Below are 19,591 nucleotides of genomic sequence, written 5' to 3'. Positions count from 1 at the left end.
TTTCATGCATCTTGAAATAGTTATGCTATACTCCACGCTGTATAACATTGTATTGCTACTTAATGCCTTGTAATAATCCTGTAACATTGCTGTTTAATGCTAATTTATAATGAAAATTGTATATGTTGGAGCTTTTCTCCCCGGGCCTCCGCTGAAAAAGGGCTCTTCAGCTCAGTCGGACAATCCCGGTCAACAAATGTAAAATAAATAAAATAAAATTGTGTGTGTTTAGATACAGTGTTAACTTCTCTCATGTACCTTTTTGTTTAATTAGCTTAGTTTAGTCAGAGTGCATAGGTACATTAACCTCTTAGGTTATTCTTTTTTTTGGGTCTATATTGAAACATCGAACACTGAAAACAGCGAACGATGTCTCTTATTTTATTTATTTATTTGCAGTTGGTTTACCAGGATAGTCCATTGGGCCAAAATGAACCTGTTTTCAATGGAGTCCTGGGGAGAAAAGCTCTAAATAATCTAGGTTACAGTAAGTTATTATACAAAAATTAAGATTCAAACAAACAATTGCAGTAGTACATGAAACATTAGAGGTAATACAGACTTGTGATGAAACTTACGTACGATACAGACTGAGAGGAATGTTGCAAAGTAAATACTGAAAAGACATTATATATTAGGAAGTATACACATTAGGAGGTGCAGTCAAGTGAATTTTAGGAAATACCATAGGAAAGACATAAAGGAGCTCTCTGAGCATGTAGCCCAGGCAGGTATGACCCTGACCTTGAAGAGCATCTTACCCTCACCAAGCATGATGCCACAATATGAAGAAAAGATGATCAATTTCAACAATTGGCTTAAGTACTGGTGTCATTCAAAGGGGATCCAATGCCTGTCAGCTTGGGATGATATGCTCGACAAGCCACGATGCTTCGCTAGGGACGGCTTGCACCTGTCACCCCTGGGCTTTCGGATATTGGCAAAGGCTCTTGCTACCCCCATAGTGCCTTTTTTAGGCAAGGCTCAAAAGACAAACCCACCTCCATAGGTATCACAAGAGATAAGAAACTAAGAGTAATGCTACTCAACGCCAGAAGTCTAAACCTCAAGATGCACGCACTCAAAACTCTTCTTAGCATGGAGAACATTGATTTCTGTGCAGTAACAGAAACCTGGTTCAGGGCTCCCGAGAGCACCCCAGCACTACCAGGTTATACCTCATACCATGCTTTTCGGCCCCAAAACTTGGACCGAACCACAAAAGGAGGGGGAGTATCGATATTCATCAAAGATACCCACACCTCCAGGTTGGTGGCAAAGCACGAAGCATCAGAGACTGTCCATGTGCAACTAACAGTGGGTAAAACTGCCTTCCAGTTTATAGCCTGCTACAGACCACCATCCCATACCCAGGAACCCCACTCGGCCTTCCTGAGAACACTGGAAAATATGAAGGTCTCTCCAAACACCATTATATTGGGCGACTTCAACTACCCAAACATAGACTGGGAGCATTACTCTAGCTCCAACACCCTAGCCCAAAGGTTCCTAGAATTTATAAACTCAAATGCTATGGAACAACTTGTTACCACTCCCACAAGAGGGGAAAACATACTGGACCTGATCACCAACATGGGGACTCTATGCTCCAGACCAGAAGTGTATCCCTCACTGGTAAGATCAGACCATAAACTAATCTCACTGGATATTCACATCCCGACCCCACCCCCTGCCCAGAAAACCACAGTGAAAAACTTCTCTAATGCAAATTTCACACTCCTCAAAACTGAGGTGGAATCCTTCAAAGCCCTCAGGCCTGTGGAAAATATGGCCCAGACCGCCGAATCCTTTATAAACGCATTCTATGAACACCTTCAGGAATGCATGGATCATGCGATCCCAAATAAAACCAAGACCCAATCCTCCAAAGGCAGACGTCCTGTCTGGTGGACCCCAGCCATAAACAAACTATACAATAGAAGGAGGAAGCTACTAAATGATAGAGCAAAATCCCAAAAAGAGAAGGCATCACTGATCAGTATTTATTAGCAAAAAACTACGAGCACACACAAAATTGTCTAAGGCCAGCTTCGAGAGAAAAATTGCACAGGACACTAAGGATAATCACAAGGCTTTCTTTAGTTATGTTAGGAACCTGGGTGGTAATTCCCAGATATGCTCAGAATTAGTCCAAAATGACAAAAAATGCACCAAACCCACAGACATTGCCAACATCCTAGCTGACAGGTTCAGAGCAAACCCCCCCACCACCACCACCACCAAAAGGGCAAATATCTATCCCAGCAGAGTGCTGCCCCCCTGACATCTCAGATGCTCAGGTAAGAGCCGCCCTCTCCAAAGCAAAAAAACACAGCATCAATGGGACCAGATGGTGTCCCGGGCTGCGTCCTACATGAACTCCAAGAAGAGCTAAACCCAAACATAAAACTACTGTTCAGTCTCAGCCTTACTACAGGATATGTGCCCACAGAGTGGCGTACAGCAACAGTGGTCCCTCTCCATAAAGGTGGTGCCTCAACGGATCCTGGAAACTATCGCCCCATAAGCCTGACTAGCTTGGTCTGCAAAGCTATGGAAAGGATCATCATAGACCTCATAAATAAAGATATTGGGGATCTACAAACACTGGATCCTACCCAGTTTGGCTTTAAGGGCAGATCCTGCCTCTTAAACCTGGTTGATTTCTTTGAAACGGTCACCAAGGCCATTGACGAGGGGAAGGTGGTCCACACAGCCTACCTGGACCTCGCAAAAGCCTTCGATACAATACCCCACTCGGGCATTATAGATAAGCTCACCAGCTTAAATGTAAACCCCTATGTCACTAGATGGATTGCAAACTGGCTCAAGGACAGAACCCACATGGTTAGAATTGCTGGAGCCATGTCAGACTCCAAACCAGTTACAAGTGGTGTCCCACAAGGCTCAGTCCTGGGACCTCTCTTGTTCGGTATATATATCTCGGAGGTACAGGCCAACACGGAAGGACTGTGGCTGACCAAGTTCGCAGGTGACTGCAAACTGGGCGCCATAATCGACTCTCCAGTCGACACAAGCATCCTCCAAAAGGGCCTCATAGAAACAGACAACTGGTGCCAGAGCCATGGCCTCAAGCTAAATGCCAAAAAGTGTATAGTCATCCCCTTTGGCAAAAACAAAGTGCCCACAAATTACCACATAGGTGGTAATCCATTAAGTACAGAAGAAGTAATTAGGGACCTGGGGACCCAAGTTGATAGCAATCTCTCATTTGACAACCACGTGGCCAAAGTGGTTAGAAAAACATTTTATATAGCCCACCTAATCATGAAGGGATTCACATCTAGATCAGGGGAGGTCATCGTGCCTCTTTACTCATCCCTCATCAGGCCCATAACTGAGTACAATGCCCCTTTTGGGATGTACCTTACCAGACACCTGCAGCAACTGGAAAGACCCCAAAAGTACCTCACCAAGAGGATCAAAGGGCTCAAACAGATGCCATATGCTGCCCGGTTATAGAAACTCCAACTCTACTCAGTGGCATATCGCCTGTTCAGAGGCGATCTCTGCCTGACGTATAAAGCCATGTCCAACCCGGAATTAATGGACATGCTGCACCTCAGAAAATCCAAATCCCATCGAGCTACGCGCTCGAGAGACTTGAACCTCAGCACTGAAATAAATAGGACATGCTGGAGGGACAGATTCATAACCCAGAGGCTCCCTTCACTCTGGAATAAAATCCCAGTCCAGGATAGGCAGAGTCCCTCATTGACTCTCCAAGAGGAATCTTGATGAGTAGATGGGAGATCGTAGGTTTACCCCAGGTATCACTTCTGTGTCACTGTTAGACAGAGGCACAGTATACTAACCTCGAAAAAGGGCATAGCAAAATAAATTTAAAATGGGTGGCGAAAGCCAAACACATTCTGGCTAGGCTTATAAATGCCCTAGGGCAGATAGCCTGTTATGAACCTAAATAATAATAATAATATAGGAGTTAGGTGAAAATAATAGTAAATTTGTGGTGTAAGCAGGAGAAGGAAGGAAAATGGAGATTGCCAATGTTAGTTATGTGGGGTGGGAACATGAGCATTCCCACTGAGATACTAGATGTGAATGGAGAGATTTTTTGAAAATGAAGTGGTTACAGGTTGTGCGAATGGATGGTGGTAGGGAATTCTAGAGGCGTGCTAGGCTATAGGATAGAAGATTTTTTTCCTGGGGGACGAGTTGGTATGTAGATTTCTAGTAGATTTTGATGGTTAGACCTTAATACTCTATCAGGTAGGTGCATTTTAAAAGCAGTAGAAAGGGAGAGACAGAGAGAGGGGTTGAAAATGAGCTTGTGTGCAAGACTTAGTTGAGTGTAGGTGAGGTGATTGGGTAGTTCTAGCCATTTTAGTTTTTGGAGAGAGGAAAAGTGGTGGGTGGAGGATTTGTGACTGGTAGCGAATTTGGCGATTTTGTTACAGCAAGAGGAAAGTTGCGTTATTAGAGAGGACTAGATTAGTTAGGAGTGGAGCTCCGTAGAGAAGGGAGGGGATAAGAAAGGAAGTAGAAATAGTGATTTTAGTGGCAGGTGTAAGGTAATGGTTTTGTCTGTAGAGCATACCTAGTTTTTGATGGGTTTTTTTGATATTTAGTTGAAGGTGGGATTTGAATTTGAGCTGGTTATCAATTTGGACCCCAAGTAACTTGGTCTCTGTCACCATTTCTAGAGGTGAGTTATTTTGACTAGTAATAGAGAAAGTGTTTATATTGAAGGAATTGACTTTAGAGGGGGTAAATAGCATTAGTTTGGTTTTAGAGGCTTTGAGTGCTAGGTGATTATTTCTCATCCACTGCTCAGTGGTTGAGAAGGCATCTTGAGTAAGCTTTAGCAGTGTGGGGATGGATGTGGCAGAGCAGATAATAGTAGAATCATCCGCATATTGGATGATGTTTGAGAATGGGATAGAGTTGCAGAAATCATTTATAAATACATTAAAGAGAAGGGGACCCAGTATGGAGCCTTGGGGAACTCCGGTAGGGGTATTAAGAAATGAGGAGGTGGCCTTTTTCCATTTTACTGCTTGATATCTATCAGATAAGTAACTGGAGAACCAGTTTAAAGAGGAGGGAGAGAGGTTAAGTTGTGAGAGTTTAGTTAAAAGCAGGCTGTGTGAGATTGTGTCAAAGGCCTTAGAGAGGTCAAGAAGAAGGGTAGAAACAATCTGGCCAGAGTCACGAGCTTTATTTACAGTTTCAAGGAAGGAGAGGAGGGCTGTCATAGTGCTATGATTTGGTCTGAACCCATGTTGTGTAGGGGTTAGTAGGTGATTATCTAAGAGATGTGGTAGGAGTTGAAGTTGGATACATTTTTCTAGGAGTTTGGAGATGGGGGAGACAAGATGGCGATGGGGCGGAAATTAGTAACATTGTTATTGTTGCCACCTTTATGTAAAGGTATGATAAAGGCCTTTTTCCAGATTTGAGGTACTATACATTCTTGGATGGAGCGGTTGATTAGAATGCTAATGGGGTAGGCAATTGCTTCAGCAGCTTTACTGAGAAAGTAAGAAGGGATGTTGTCTGGAGCATTAGTGCATGGTTTCAGTTTCAGAAGGAGTTTCGACACATTTTCAGTGAAAGCTGAAAATGTCGAAACCACAGAACAGCAATTTCTTTCCTACGGAAAGAAATTGCTGTTCGAACCAAAAAAAAAAATGAAGCACTTCCAGACACATACAGACTTACCCTAACCCTAATTGTACCCCCCCCCCCCAAAAACAGTAAACAACTTAATTCACATATGCACGTAACCTAACCATACATCTAACGAAGGGGGGGGGGGGGTAAACATTTTAAAACATGTGCACTTACCTAAACCCACACACACGTAAGTCAACCATACATCTAACGCAAAAAAAAACCCAATAAACACTTTCATACATATGCACTTACCTTAATCCGCACCCTAGCCATAAGGTCATTAACTGTTGCACATTCACGCTCGGGAGCTATACTGGACAAGGGACCACACTACAGTGCAGAACACGGCAAAGCAACAAAGTGGTCAGGCGACTTCTTTGCCAAGGAAAGCATTCGCTGAACAGCTGCTTCGCTGTTTTGCCTGTTTGCTCTGTGTCGACGAAAACACATTCAACAAAATGCGTTTTCGTCGTTCTAATAGGAACCCCCCCCTTTTTTTTGTATAGTTGCTGTAGTTCTTCCAGTAAAAATTTACTGAGGTCCTCGTTGGATCCCCCTGAAAAACATAGGGAGATTTTGGATCTGATCCCTTGAGATCCAAAGACCATTGCACCTCCTTCAGATCCACAGGCCTCATCAGTTCTGATAGGCGTGATTACTATTGCCAGCTTTCTCTTGCCATCTATCTCCTACTCTGATCCCAGATCCTCTGATCCGACAGCTAGCAGCTGGGCAACGGAGTTTGTTTTAAAGCCTGTTTCTCCGGCTCCGCCCTTACAGTTATTTCAAACCCTAAAAAAGCATTCTAGGCTTGCAGCCACAGCATCATCGAGATCTTCAAGGAGCTTGACAGATGCAGATGAGGCCAGGGTGATCCAGTGATTTGTCAGGGCTCAGATCCAGATGGGAGTCCTGCCAACTCCATTTCCTCTCGGATCTATACGTACACCTGCCCAGCCAGTGCTGTCTCCTCCTCCAAGCTGACCTGTAGTTTGAGTCCCAGAATCCAAGATCCCCGAAAGATTCAGAGTTTAATCCCTGAAGCGCCCTTCTTGGACTCCCGACGGTGTCCCTTACCAGCTCTGCCCTGATACCTTTGGAATAGGGTAGCTCTCGGAACCTTGAGGTTGGTGCCAGGTCTTAGTTGTTGGGTTCATCTCCTGCTTTGTCAGATCCATCCCTTCCCCTTGGTACCTTGGCTGTGGACAACTCTGGTCTGATTCCCTGTGGAGGGCTTAGATCTGGGGTTGGCCTCGACTTTCCCTCCTTTGCTCTGGGGGGGGGGAGTTGCCCCAGGTCCATCAGTCTTTCAGGTAGTAGAAAGGGCTTTCCCTTTACATAGAGGGCCATCCTCTCAAATTTTGGATCCTACCTCCCCCCCCCCTCATCGGGTCCATGCTCTTGAGCCCATCTTTTCTGTTCCTCAAGGTCAGCCAGCTCTGGGAAGGCACCATATATGTTCCCTAGAGGGATCCCCATCCCTTCTGACACATCTCCCAAACACCCCATGGAAGAGGTACCTTGGAATAGAACATGTAAGAGAAGGCATATGGACTCCCCTATAGAGTCTATCACGGAACACACTGATTTTGATGAGGAAGAAGAATCCCCCCAGTCACCACCTGATGTCTCCTTTGGAGACATCCTGGAAATCCGAGGAATCTGTGATCCTAGAGGCTTTTGGGGCTACCCCATCGACGTTTTGGGTGACCCCCCAGCAAATGAACTTGTTGACCTTTTTTCCCGCCAGCCTTTGAAGGAACCGGACACTGTCAAGCCCATCTCCAAATACCTTGATAAGTTCTTAGTTCCCCCTTCAGATTGACTTCACTGGAGCAAGGGAATCCCAGTTGATGCCATAATTGTGGCGGCAGCCACTAAGAAGGAGCTAGCTGAAAAAAGCTCCTCTTTCCATCCACCGAACAGGGAGTCCAGAGCGATGGGCAGATTTGGAAGGCATGTGTATGCCTCAGCTGCATTCTTGCTGAGGTCATTGAACTACCTGGCACATTTTACTCATTTGCAGATAAATTTGATCAAGGAGCTTTCAAACTGTCTCTCTCAGTCCATGTCTTTAGAGGATCTCAAGAAGGATTCTCCTCAACTGGACACTCTCTTCAGCCATTTCCAATGCATCAATAAAACTGATCGTTCATACAGCCGAGGGTGCCTCATAAGCAGCCAGTTCAGGCATAGCTGTTAGGAGACATGTGTGGATGAGTCTGTACGCCTTCATGGAACCCTTCAAAGCGTTGTGTGTTAATGCCACCTTTGATGGCTCAGCTTTATTTGGGCCATCAATGAAAGGTACGCTTACCCGCAGCGAGCCTTCTGCTGTTGGAATCAAATTTTCTGCCCCTCAACATACATTCTCTAGAAACCAGAAAGGTGGTAAGAAAATTTGGTTCCGGACGTCTCCGGGACCTTTTCAGGACTCATGCAGGAACACTTCCACCAGAGACAGAGGAGGAGGTTTCAGTGGCAGACGTCACCCCAGAGGGAGAGTGGGTCTGCAAAATCAGAGCCTCAGCGATTTCCTCCTCTGACAGACCCTATCACCTCTCCTAAAGCATTGCCCGGCTGTCCATCTCTGGAGGCAGTTGAGGGTTTTTTCTTTGTATCTGGACAAATTTTACAAAAAATGCATGGGTGCTAAGAAAACCTATCCAGAAATTATTTCATATCTTTTTCCCTTCCACCTTCTGTCCAAGGACAGAGACTCCCAGATGTTCCACCCTGTCAGAGGGAATATGTAGCTTAAAAAATTCAAAAGCTGCTACAATAAAAAAAATGTTCAGGAGGTCCCACCCGAATAGATAAGATTTGGATGTTACTCCCGATTCTTTTTATTGCCAAAGAAAATAGGGGACCCAAGACCAATTTTGGATCTAAGCAACTTGAAACCAGTATGTAAAGAAGTCAAAGTTCCAAATGGTTATGGCTCAGACCATCCTGCCTCTTCTGCTCAAGGATGATTGGATGTGCTTTATAGAACTCCAGGATATGTACTGTCACATCAAATTAGACAGACACTCCAGGAGACATCAGTGCTTTCGGCTGGGGAGCCAGTCACTACCAATTCAGAGCACTCCCATTTGGACTCAACACATCCCTCAGGGTGTTCACCAAATGTTTGGCAGTAATGGCAGCTCACGTGAGACTCAAAGGATTCCAAGTGTTTTCCTGTCTTGGCGATTGGCTCCTCCTGCCTTAACCAAGCATCAACTTCTAGAAGCCGGGGATTTCTTGCTCCGGGACTCCAACTCCATAGGCATTTCAGTAAATCATGCGAAATCGAACCTAAGTCGTGTACAGACTCTGGACTGTATAGGAACTCAGATGAGTACTACAACTCAAGTGGTATCATCATCAATTCATTGTATCATGTCATTGAGATATAAGGTGCAAGCCATACTGTCACACCCATCCCCTCCAGCAAAACTAGTGCTTCAAGCTCTTGAGTCCATGTCAGCTGCCATTCTTCTAGTTCCTCTAGCAAGATTCTTTGTGAATCAAATCCTTCAATGGGCATTGGTGGTACAGTAATCTATTCTTTACCAGCCTCTTTCATTTCCCATAAAACTCATTCCAGTCTGCAAAATTCATGTTCGTTGGTGGATACAAGTCAGATGACCTGTTTCTGGGCAGGCCATTTTCCCCTTCCTCTCCCAGTTGCCACAGTGACCACGGATACTTCTCAACTGGGTTGGGGGGGGGGGGGCATTTCATGGGAAAGATGGTCCAAGTCATGTGGTCCCCCTTGGAGACCAAGTTTGCATATCAGTCTGCTAGAGATGAGAGCAGTCATTCTAACGTTGCAAGCCTTTCAAGACATTCTCCCTCCAGGACTGTTGCAGTCCATACTGACATGTCATTAGTCTGATGCATCAGCAAGCAAGGAGGAACCTATTCCTACCCGTTGTGCAGCGAGGTCATGAGGGTGTGGGAATGGGGCGCTCTCTTCAGACCATCTTCTCATTGCAACACACATACTGGGGAAAACATATGTGCTAGCAGACTCAGCAGATCCATTCTGATTTCTCACAAGTGGTCCCTCAATCAGACAGTAGCGAATTTGATCTTCAGCTGCTGGGGCCAGCCTTGCTGCGACCTGTTTGCCTCACCCCTCAACAGTAAGTGCATCAAGTACTTTGCTCTGATCCCTCCTCTGGAGGAGTCCCAGGGATGCTCTGATCCACGATTGGCCCCTAGGTCTCCTCTCTGCCTATACACCTCTTCCTCCAATTCCTTAGTTCCTACAGCAACAAGCAGGCTGAAGAGCTCAGTCATCCTCATTGTCCACTTCTGACCTCAACGGGTATGGCTACCCTTCCTCTGGTCTCACTTGAAATATCCTCCATGGATACTGCAGCTCACGCAGGATCTCTTATCTCATCCATCAGGAATTCAACATCCCACTCTCCATACCCCCAAGCTGACAGCATGGATGTTCATCGTGTTACCCTGCTGCAGTCATCACACTTGGGTTATCCTGTCGTCAGGCGGTCCTGCAGTCGGCCGGAATTCCAAAGTCTTGGTCCGGCGTCGGTTGCTGTCGCTTCTTCCCTGACGTCAGTGCGCCAGGGGTATATATAATGCAACCAACGCCATTTTCTTCAGTCTTTCTTGCCGCGCGGTGCCCGAAGCAGAAGCAGTTCGCAAGTGCCGGTCGGCCGACTCCTGAGATTTTCGAACTCTAATTTCAGACCGAAGTCTTCTTTAAAGCTAAGTACCCCATTGGGGAAACTTTTCTTGCCTCAGACCGATGTCAGAAAAAGTTAACAATTGTATTTCTTGTGCGAAGCAAATACCTCATAAGGATTTTCATTCTTATTGCATACCTTGCCTAGGCCCAGACCACGACGTCACTAGTTGTCGTTTTTGTGCTAGGTTTAATAAGCGTACTATAAAAAGACGCTTTGATTTTGCACGACACTACTTCGGTAGAAAATTTAACTACACTATGCCGTCGGAGCAGCCGACTACCGGCATGCACAAAAAATGCAAGGATAAGGACAGGCAGCCCAGGCCTAAGCCAGATTCCGAGGCCTCGGCTGGTCCGGTCTCCAGTCTTCAGTGAGGCTCCGACACAGCCCCTGACTACCGCAGATCTGGAAACCGAGACTGCTTCGGAACTTTTGGCTGAATGTACCAGGCCAATGCAGCCGTTTTGTTCAGGCCCTACCGATGACATTGCTGAAAAAGATGTCGGTGCTGCAGAAACACCTTCGGTTTCTGAAGGCGTTTTCAGACCGACGACGCTCACCATTAAAATGTATCTTAAGACAAAGACTCCTATTAAACCTAAAAGGACTGCACTTCAGTCCCCTGTTCAAGGCCCCATGCCTAAGAAATAGATGCTCAAAATGGCCGAAGATTTGATCTCTTTAATCAGGGGTTCCCAGCCCCCTCCTGACAAAAGGCCTAGACAAGAGGAAGATTATGCATCCTCTGAACAAGTGTCCATTTCTTCAGACTCCTCTGAGGACCAAGATTACTCCTTCTCCCCTTATGAAGATTCTGATGCTGAGGATTTCATTCCCTTAGCTTCTCCTCCTGAAGACTACTCCTTTGGGGAAACTTTACACACTATGAGGGAACATTTTCACTGGGAAGGTCAGGACTACTCTGACTCTAAGAAAAGGCTCAGAGAGTTTCTTTTACTCCCCCAGCACAGACCACTTGCCATCCCACCAGTTTTAGACATTGTGGATGATGTTTACTTAGAATCCAGTTTGAACCCAGACTCTCTACCTCCTGCCAAACCTGACAGATACTATAGAGTGCCTGATTCCCACAAATTTCTTTATAAAAGCCCTGTTGCTGATCCAGAGAACCATCTCCCAGGGTCCCAAAGGGGCTAAGGCTTCTATGGCTAAAAATCCTGTACCCTCTGAAAGGGACTCTAGAGCACTAGACAGGTCGGGGAAAAAGGTTTACATCTCAGCCACTCTAGCTATGAGGGCACTAAATTGCCAATTTCACATGCTAAAGTATTAGCAAATTCTTATCTCTCAGTTAAAGCAAAGAATGAGCACTCTCCCTCAACAGTCTGAATTGAAAGAAATGCAGGATCTGTTGCATGCAACTGAACAGGTGGGCAAACATACTTTACAATGTGGGTTTGATTCTTTGGAGGCCTCCTGCAGAGCAGCTGTCACTGGGTCTGTTATACGTAGGCATGCTTGGTTAAAGGAACAAACTCTGCCTGATCATGTTAAAGCAAAGCTTCTAGATGCTCCCTTACAGCAGGATGTTCTTTTTGGAGTTAAAGCAGAAGAAGTCTTAAAGAAAATGGAGGATAAGGCAAAATCTATGCAGACAGTCAAAGATTTCCTACAGGTACAGCCCCTCGCTTCAGCAGAAACTGGCCAACAAAAAATTGGTCCTTTCCAGCTACTGACAGACCACAGAGGGGTAAATACAGACGTCCAAGAGGCAGAGGACAACCACAAGCCCAGTACAAACCTCGCCAATGGGGCACTGCAACACAGAAGGGAGGAGAAGACAGGTTCCAATCTACCAGAAGGCAAACTCAATGACTTGCACCTCATCTGGCCAAGCAACACTCTCTTGGCAGCCCCCTTGGGAGGAAAACTCGCACTTTTTTCAGACAACTGGCACATTGTCACAAAGGACAAATGGGTCCTAGACATAATTTTACGAGGATACAGATTCCATTTCCACACCTTGCCAATGAAAAGAGGAATGCCAAACCTGCCACAAAATCAATGGGCAGAGGCACAAAAACAAATTACAGCTCACATGGACATGAGAGCCATTCAACTGGTACCTACTCCAGAGCAAGGCCAAGGATTTTACTCAAGACTCTTTCTAGTGCCCAGAAAGGACAATGCCTGGAGACCAATTCTGGACCTTTCAATTCTAAACACCTTCTTACAAGTACCCAAATGCTAACACTACAGCAGCTCTTTCCCATGTTGGGCAAGGAAGCATGGCTAGTAACGTTGGACCTCAAGGAGGCATACCTGCATGTCCCTATCAGACAAAGTTGCAGAAGATACCTCCATTTCATTGCAGGTTCAACCCATTACCAATTCTCTGCACTGCCCTTTAGCTTATCTGCTGTGCCCAGAGTCTTCACAAAATACCTGGCACCAGTAATTGCATACTGCAGACAAAGAGGAATTCAAATATACCCATACCTGGACGATTGCCTCATCCAAGCAGAAAGCAAGGATATTCTCTTACAACATCTGGCTTTTGTAAAACATCTACTAAGTTGCCTGGGGTACACAGTAAACGAAAAGAAGTCAAAACTAGTACCCTCAAAAAATATGACATTCCTGGGTGCCAGCTTGAATACAACGGCCCAGAAGGCTTATCTGACGCCAGACAAACAACTACAACTGACTCAATATTTCAAAACAATGGCAACAAAGACCCAACTAACTGCAAGAAAAATTCTGCAGGCCTTGGGCTTCATGGCATCTTGCATACTACTAATACCATTTGCAAAGCTGCATATGAGGAAATTACAGTGGTACCTAAAAACCGTATGGTCTCAACACAGCCACAGCTTGGACACAATGATATCTCTCATTCCCTGCCTACAACAGGAGTTTCTATGGTGGTCACGGGCATGTCACCTCAACAAGGGTCAGCCTTTCACCTTACCCCCAGCCAGGCAAACTATGACATCAGATGCATCAGACTACGCCTGGGGGGCACACATGGCAGGACAGTGCGTTCAAGGCGTATGGACTGCAGATCAAAGGAATATGCACATCAATCAAAAAGAGATGCTAGCTGTACAGAATGCTCTGACAGCCTTCAAGAATGTATTACATCCAGGACAACTTACAATAAAGACGGACAACACGACAGTAATGTGGTACATAAACAAGGGGGTACACACTCCTACCCTCTATGCAGGCAAGCAATGACCTTGTGGAACACAGCTCTGGCTTACCAAGTTCAGTTACTAGCTCAATTCCTGCCAGGAAAGAACACATTGGCAGACGACCTCAGCAGAAACATCATGGATCCCCACGAGTGGAAACTGGATCCACAAGTATTTGCAATGATAACTCAAAATGGGGCCTTCCAGACATAGACCTGTTTGCCAGTCCTCAAAACTATCAACTAACAAAATTTTGTACAAGGACACTTCGCCATCAAGCTTGGAAAGTGGACGCACTCTCATTCAGTTGGAAAAACCTGACAGTATATGCCTTCCCTCCATTGCCTCTCCTCACAAAGGTGCTTCTGAAAGTCAGAAAGGAAGAGACCACGACTGATACTCATAGCCCCAGACTGGCCACGCCAGCACTGGTACCCACTATTGAGGAATATGGCCCAGGGCCCACCTTGGATCTTACCACAAATTACCCATTTGCTCACACAGCAAAACAATCAGATTCTTCACAGCCAGCTCAAAACCTTAAATCTGACTGCATGGCAAATTACCTAAGCATCCAGACAGCTCCTCTTTCCCAAGCAGTTACGGATGTTATTCTGGAAGCTAGGAGGCCAAGCACCAGGAAGGCTTATTCGGACAAATGGAAAAGGTTTTGTGCCTGGAACCAAGCTAAAGGCCAAAACACAATTCGGCCTCACATTCTACAGTATTTAACTGAGATGTTGCACAAAGGACTTTCTTTTTCTTCCATTAAAATCCATGCTTCAGCTATTTCATCCCACTACAACACGCATCCACTTCTAAGGCAGTTCCTCAGAGGGGCAAAAAACATTAGGCCCCCCAGGAGAGCACCTACACTAACTTGGGACCTCAATTTTGTTCTGGAAAGACTTACGCTACCTCCCTTTGAACCAGCTTTCTCTGCAGGTCTTCAGTTCCTATCATGGAAGACTGCCCTGCTGCTAGCAATAACTTCAGCTAGAAGAGTCTCAGAGCTGCAGGCACTAATGGCAGTGGAACCTTTCCTCATTTTTCATCAAGACTGAGTTTCTCTACGAACTAATCCTTCCTTTATGCCTAAGGTGGTTTCCAGTGTGGCTTTAAATCAAACCACCCACTTACCCACCTTCTTCCCAAATCCACAGAACAAAGGAGAGAGACTCCTGCATTCCTTGGACATTCACAGGCAACTTTGTTACTACTTGGATAAAACTAAGGCTTTCAGAAAATCAGACCAGTTCTTTATATCCTATGCTACAGCTTCACAAGGGAAGGCTATATCAAAACAAACTATTTCCAAATGGATAGGACATTGCATTCGTTTCTGCTATACCCATCATGGAAAACCAGTTCCTGCTACCATTCGGCCCCACTCTACCAGGGCAACAGCTACATCTACAGCCTTCCTCAGGGGGGTTCCAACCAAGGAGATTTTGGAAGCTGCAACTTGGAGTTCAGTACACACCTTTACCAAACACTATCACTTACCACTTTACTCAAATACTAGGGCGGGCTTCGCCACTGCAGTTCTGCAGGGCCTTCTATCCTCTAACCCTCTATGACTCCTCCACCCATCCTTAGCTTTGGGATTCAAGCCAAGTGTGATGACTGCAGCAGGGTAACACGATGAACATAGTACAGTTTTGTACCTACTATAAATGTAGATGTTCGAGGGTACACCCTGCTGCAGTCCAGGTTACCCTCCCTCCCTCCATCCCCTCTGATCTATCTGACTAAATCTCTACAATACCTTACTGATGTATTTGCTTATAGCTGGAGGGAGTTTGTGTTTGTGCAAAATTTACTCAATTTGGTACTAATTACTGACCACCTTTTTGGGGGACCTGACATCTGGGGCAAGAAAAACTGAAGAAAATTGCGTCTGTTGCATTATATATACCCCCTGGCGCACTGACGTCAGGGAAGAAGCGACAGCAACCGACGCCGGACCAAGACTTTGGAATTCCGGCCGACTGCGGGACCGCCTGACGACAGGATAACCCAAGTGTGATGACTGCAGCAGGGTGTACACTCTAACATCTACATTTATGGTAGGTACAAAACTGTACTTTTCTCCACTTCCAGTGATAGTAAGACGATCCAGGCTCATTTCCCCAGTTTGTGACATTATCTTGGCCTCCACCAAGAAAGCCTACAGAAGGAAATGGAAAAGACTCTCTCTGTGGGCTTCCAAGCAGAATGTTGACACTTTTCAGCACCTACTTCACGTCAGCCATTTTTTTTTCTTCTCACTACTGTTTTTAAAGAAAGCGCTAGTTTTTCCTACTATTAAACTTCATTTGGCAACCATGTCCAACTTCCACACTGGAAGCAAATCATTCTGTTTGGCATCTTCCAGATTATGTAAAGCTTTCATAAAGGGAGTTTTCCTTCTTAGACATCCAATAAAGGATCCCTCTCGTCCTTGCTGGGATCTGACGATGGTTCTTCAGGGGTTAACTCAGAAACCCTTTGAACCGACGGACAAATGCGATAGGAATTTTCTCTCTTGAAAAACAAATCTTTTTAGTACCTGTCACTTAAGCAAAAATAATTTCTGAGCTCCGGGCCTTATTGGCTAGGCTCTTTACATTATTTTCCATAAGGACAGGGTGTCTGTACAAAACAACCCTTTCTTCCTGCCCAAAGTGGCCATGGGGTCTTACAGTATCCAATCCATACAGTTAAAGTTTTCTTTCCAAACTTTACTAATGGAGCGAATATATGCTGCACATTCTTGATCTTCATAGACTACTGCATTTTTATCTTCACAGAACAAAACAGTACAGGAAGTCTGATCAGCTGTTTTAACCTTTTCCCCTAACCGCTTGGGTCAGGTAGGTTCCAAACTTACTGTGGCCAAATGGATTAGTGATTATTTTCAGAAAGGTTTAGAGTTACCTCGTCCTCCCAGAGCTCACTCCACTAGATCTATGGCTACTTCATCTGCCTTTTTTTAAGAACTTCTATTGACGACATTTGCGCTGCAACCACTTGGTTAAAGACTCGTACCTTTGTTACACATTACAAATTAGACATAGTCTCGGCTTGATGGTGCTCGGGCATGTCCTTCCTTGAGGGCCTCCAGAGAATTACGTAGCTGCGGACTCTGACCCATTCGTGAGGAAGAATGAAAAGGACATCAGATTTAGAAGTTATGTACTTACCATAACCTGACATTTATGTTGTCCATTTTTATCCTTCCTCACCTTCCCTCCCAGCCATCTCCCAGTCCTGTCACGGCTAGAAAGATCTTTGGATGATATTGGAACCCTCATGTTCCTGGTTTGAGCCTCAGTCTTTTTCTTGCATATGTTTTGTCTCTATAACACAGTGGGTAGTAAGGCAGAAAACTTGATCTGAGGAGTTGGGGATGGGCTAGAGCAGGACCTCGAGATTTGGATCTGAAGTCTTGCATATGCAGCCGGCTGATATTCGATGATCGGATCCTAGTCCCCTTTGTGAGGAAGAATGAAAATGGGACAGCAAAGAGGCCAAGTTGTGGTAAGTACATCGTCTCATTTCTGGTATTCATCAGGCAGTCTGGCACTTGGTGCAGAGGACTATGGCTGTGATCTGTTAACGAGCAGCTTTCTGTTACCAAGGTTAAAGGTTCGATTCCTTGTGACTTTGAGTGAGTCACTGACCCAGACAGTGTTCTCATTATCACAGTTAGTTTTCTTTCCAAACATTACTAATGGAGTGAATATATGCTGCACATTCTTTATCTTCATAGACGACTACGTTTCTTGTATCATTCAGGCTTACCTAGTTAAATGTGTAAAAATACATCTTCTTACCACAGTTACATATAAACATACGTCAGTATTTAAAATAATTTTAAGAAGCTGCAGTGATTACTGATACTGCTTTCAGATAGTTACTTTCCCACCACAGTAGCCGTCACACCCCTGACTTGCATGGACCAATCAGCAGTTCTGCGTATACAGTGCTGATCACATCACCTGACAGCTTGCTCAGTGGCAGACGCCCCTTTTGTTCTGCCTTAGGTAGAACTTTGCCCTGCGCATTTTTTTGCGTGCTGTTGCATTTGTAGATGTAATTTGAGTCATTTTAACAAATCAAATTTTGGACCGGAGTTGTACAAATTTGATGTCAAGAATCCAGGTGGTGGTAGTGATGCTAACATTTTAGCCGAAGCCATTAAATTTAGACAGAGTTATGTACATTTGTTTATAATAACATTAAAAAAATGTTTTTCTAACATGTTCTGTCAGTTTTCTAGTGATTCCTTTGTGTTTACAGTTTTTCTAGTAACAATGTAGTTCTTGTCATTTGCCCTTTATGACTGAGGGCTAGACCTGGTGTCCAGCAAGGGGGTCTTTTGCAGCAAAGAAGTCCAACATGTAAATATGCAAAGGAAGCACACATCTTTACTGCAGGTGAGATTACCTGTAGGACATGTTTACTGAAGGTGAGATTACCTGTAGGTTCTTACTGAGATTACAGACAAGGAGATAGTCAAGGTCAGATGCGTCACCAGATACTGATTGGAGACCAACATTGTCCCCTATTAAGCCGACTTCCTCCACATATCCCTGATGAAAATTTGTGATCACCTTTGGCCATTTAATCTTCTTCCCCTACTGCCAGTTGTACCCAGCTCACCAGTGACTTAGGATGATGCCCTGGCCCAGAAAGCCAGCACATATTTTATGTAGCCTTGAAAAGGGGAAGTGGGGAAAGAGAAACTTGTAGGTGCCTGGAAATTGGTCGTCTTAGGGAGTTCCCTTTTTCTGAACAAAGAAGTGCAGTTAAAGGATGACATAATTTGTCATTAGAAGTTGGACAGCTTAGGAGAGGAACAGGGGAGGCTTTTCAGTAATGGAAAGTAGGGTAGCTGATTGAAATGTATCTCCTGAGGGACAGGTTGGATCAAAAATGAAGTTGAACCAGAAACAAATGGAACAGATATAAAGCAGTTCTTACAAGTGTGGGGGAAAGTGTTTAAGAAGTGTCTGTACATTTTCAGTAGTTATGGGGAAACAAGGGTAGCAAAGCCTCCAGCATCTTTTTGTTGCTAAAACTGATTTCATTGACATTTCCCTAAACAGGTTTAACAAACACTTAGACCGTGTTTTCAACTCCTGTGCACGTACTGACCTGTATTTTGTACCACTGGAGGGATCAAAACTGGCTAAGAAGAGAGCAGATGCTGTGGAGAGGATACGGCGTGAGGCTGAACAACGAGCACGTGAAGAAAAGGAACGGGAGAGAGAAAGAGAACGTGAACGAGAGAGAGAGCGAGAGCGTGAGAGGGAAAAGGAGCTAGAGAAAGCCTCGGTAAGCCTCATTTTTTTCTAGTAATACTACATTGCAGAGTGACAGCTGCCAGCTTTTTTCTTTGTGCCCCTCCCATGCACATACTCTTCCTTTACCAGTGCATCTGTTGACAAGTAATAACATCAGTTGCCATCTTTCTCCATCTCAGACTGTAGGACAATCTAAAATTCTTTAAACCAAGTAGCATCTCTCATTTCTTTTTCCTATGATCCAAAATCTCTTTCCCTCTCAAAACAAGTGTAAACCAGATGTTCATCGTCTTACCCTGCTGCAGTCATCACACTTCAGTTATCCTGTCGTTGGGCGGTCCCACAGTCGGCAGGGTTATCCTGTCGTCTGGCAGTCCCGCAGTCGGCCTGAATTTCAAAGTCTTGGTTTGGCGTCGGTTGCTGTCGCTTCTTCCCTGACGTCAGTGCGCCAGGGGTATATGAGGCATCCGACGCCATTTTCTTCAGTCTTTCTTGCCGCGCGGTGCCCGAAGCAGAAGCAGTTCGCAAGTGCCGGTCGGCCGACACCTGAGATTTCGAATCAAATATGTGTGTAGTGAATCTAAAAATGAGTTCTGCACACATGGATTCATCACTGTTAATTTGTAATGAGAAGTAAATCTGTATATTGCAACACAAATGGAGACCTGTATATTGTTTGTATTGATGTTCTTCATGTTTAATTGTTGCAGTCATCATGTTTGGGTTATCCCTGCCAGGGTAGCCCTCGGCCGGCCCGAATACCAGAGACTTCGTATTT

At 45.0% G+C, this 19,591-nt stretch overlaps 1 protein-coding gene across 3 annotated transcripts in view; it reads left to right on the top strand.

The window, feature by feature from the left end:
- The window catches only part of ATN1 (atrophin 1), a 1,096,428-nt gene that overhangs the window by 764,436 nt on the left and 312,401 nt on the right, over positions 1-19,591 (top strand). For all 3 annotated transcript variants that reach the window (XM_044079598.1, XM_044079600.1, XM_044079599.1), the window contains one exon: positions 18,616-18,844. In XM_044079598.1, the coding sequence (XP_043935533.1) occupies positions 18,616-18,844 (229 nt within the window). The remainder of the gene's footprint in view (positions 1-18,615; positions 18,845-19,591) is intronic.

The sequence above is a fragment of the Protopterus annectens genome, chromosome 8.part0 (assembly GCF_019279795.1).
Source record: "Protopterus annectens isolate FY-2018-M chromosome 8.part0, PAN1.0, whole genome shotgun sequence".
NCBI classification, from domain to species: Eukaryota; Metazoa; Chordata; order Ceratodontiformes; family Protopteridae; genus Protopterus; species Protopterus annectens.
This window is presented reverse-complemented; position numbering and strand designations above follow the sequence as displayed.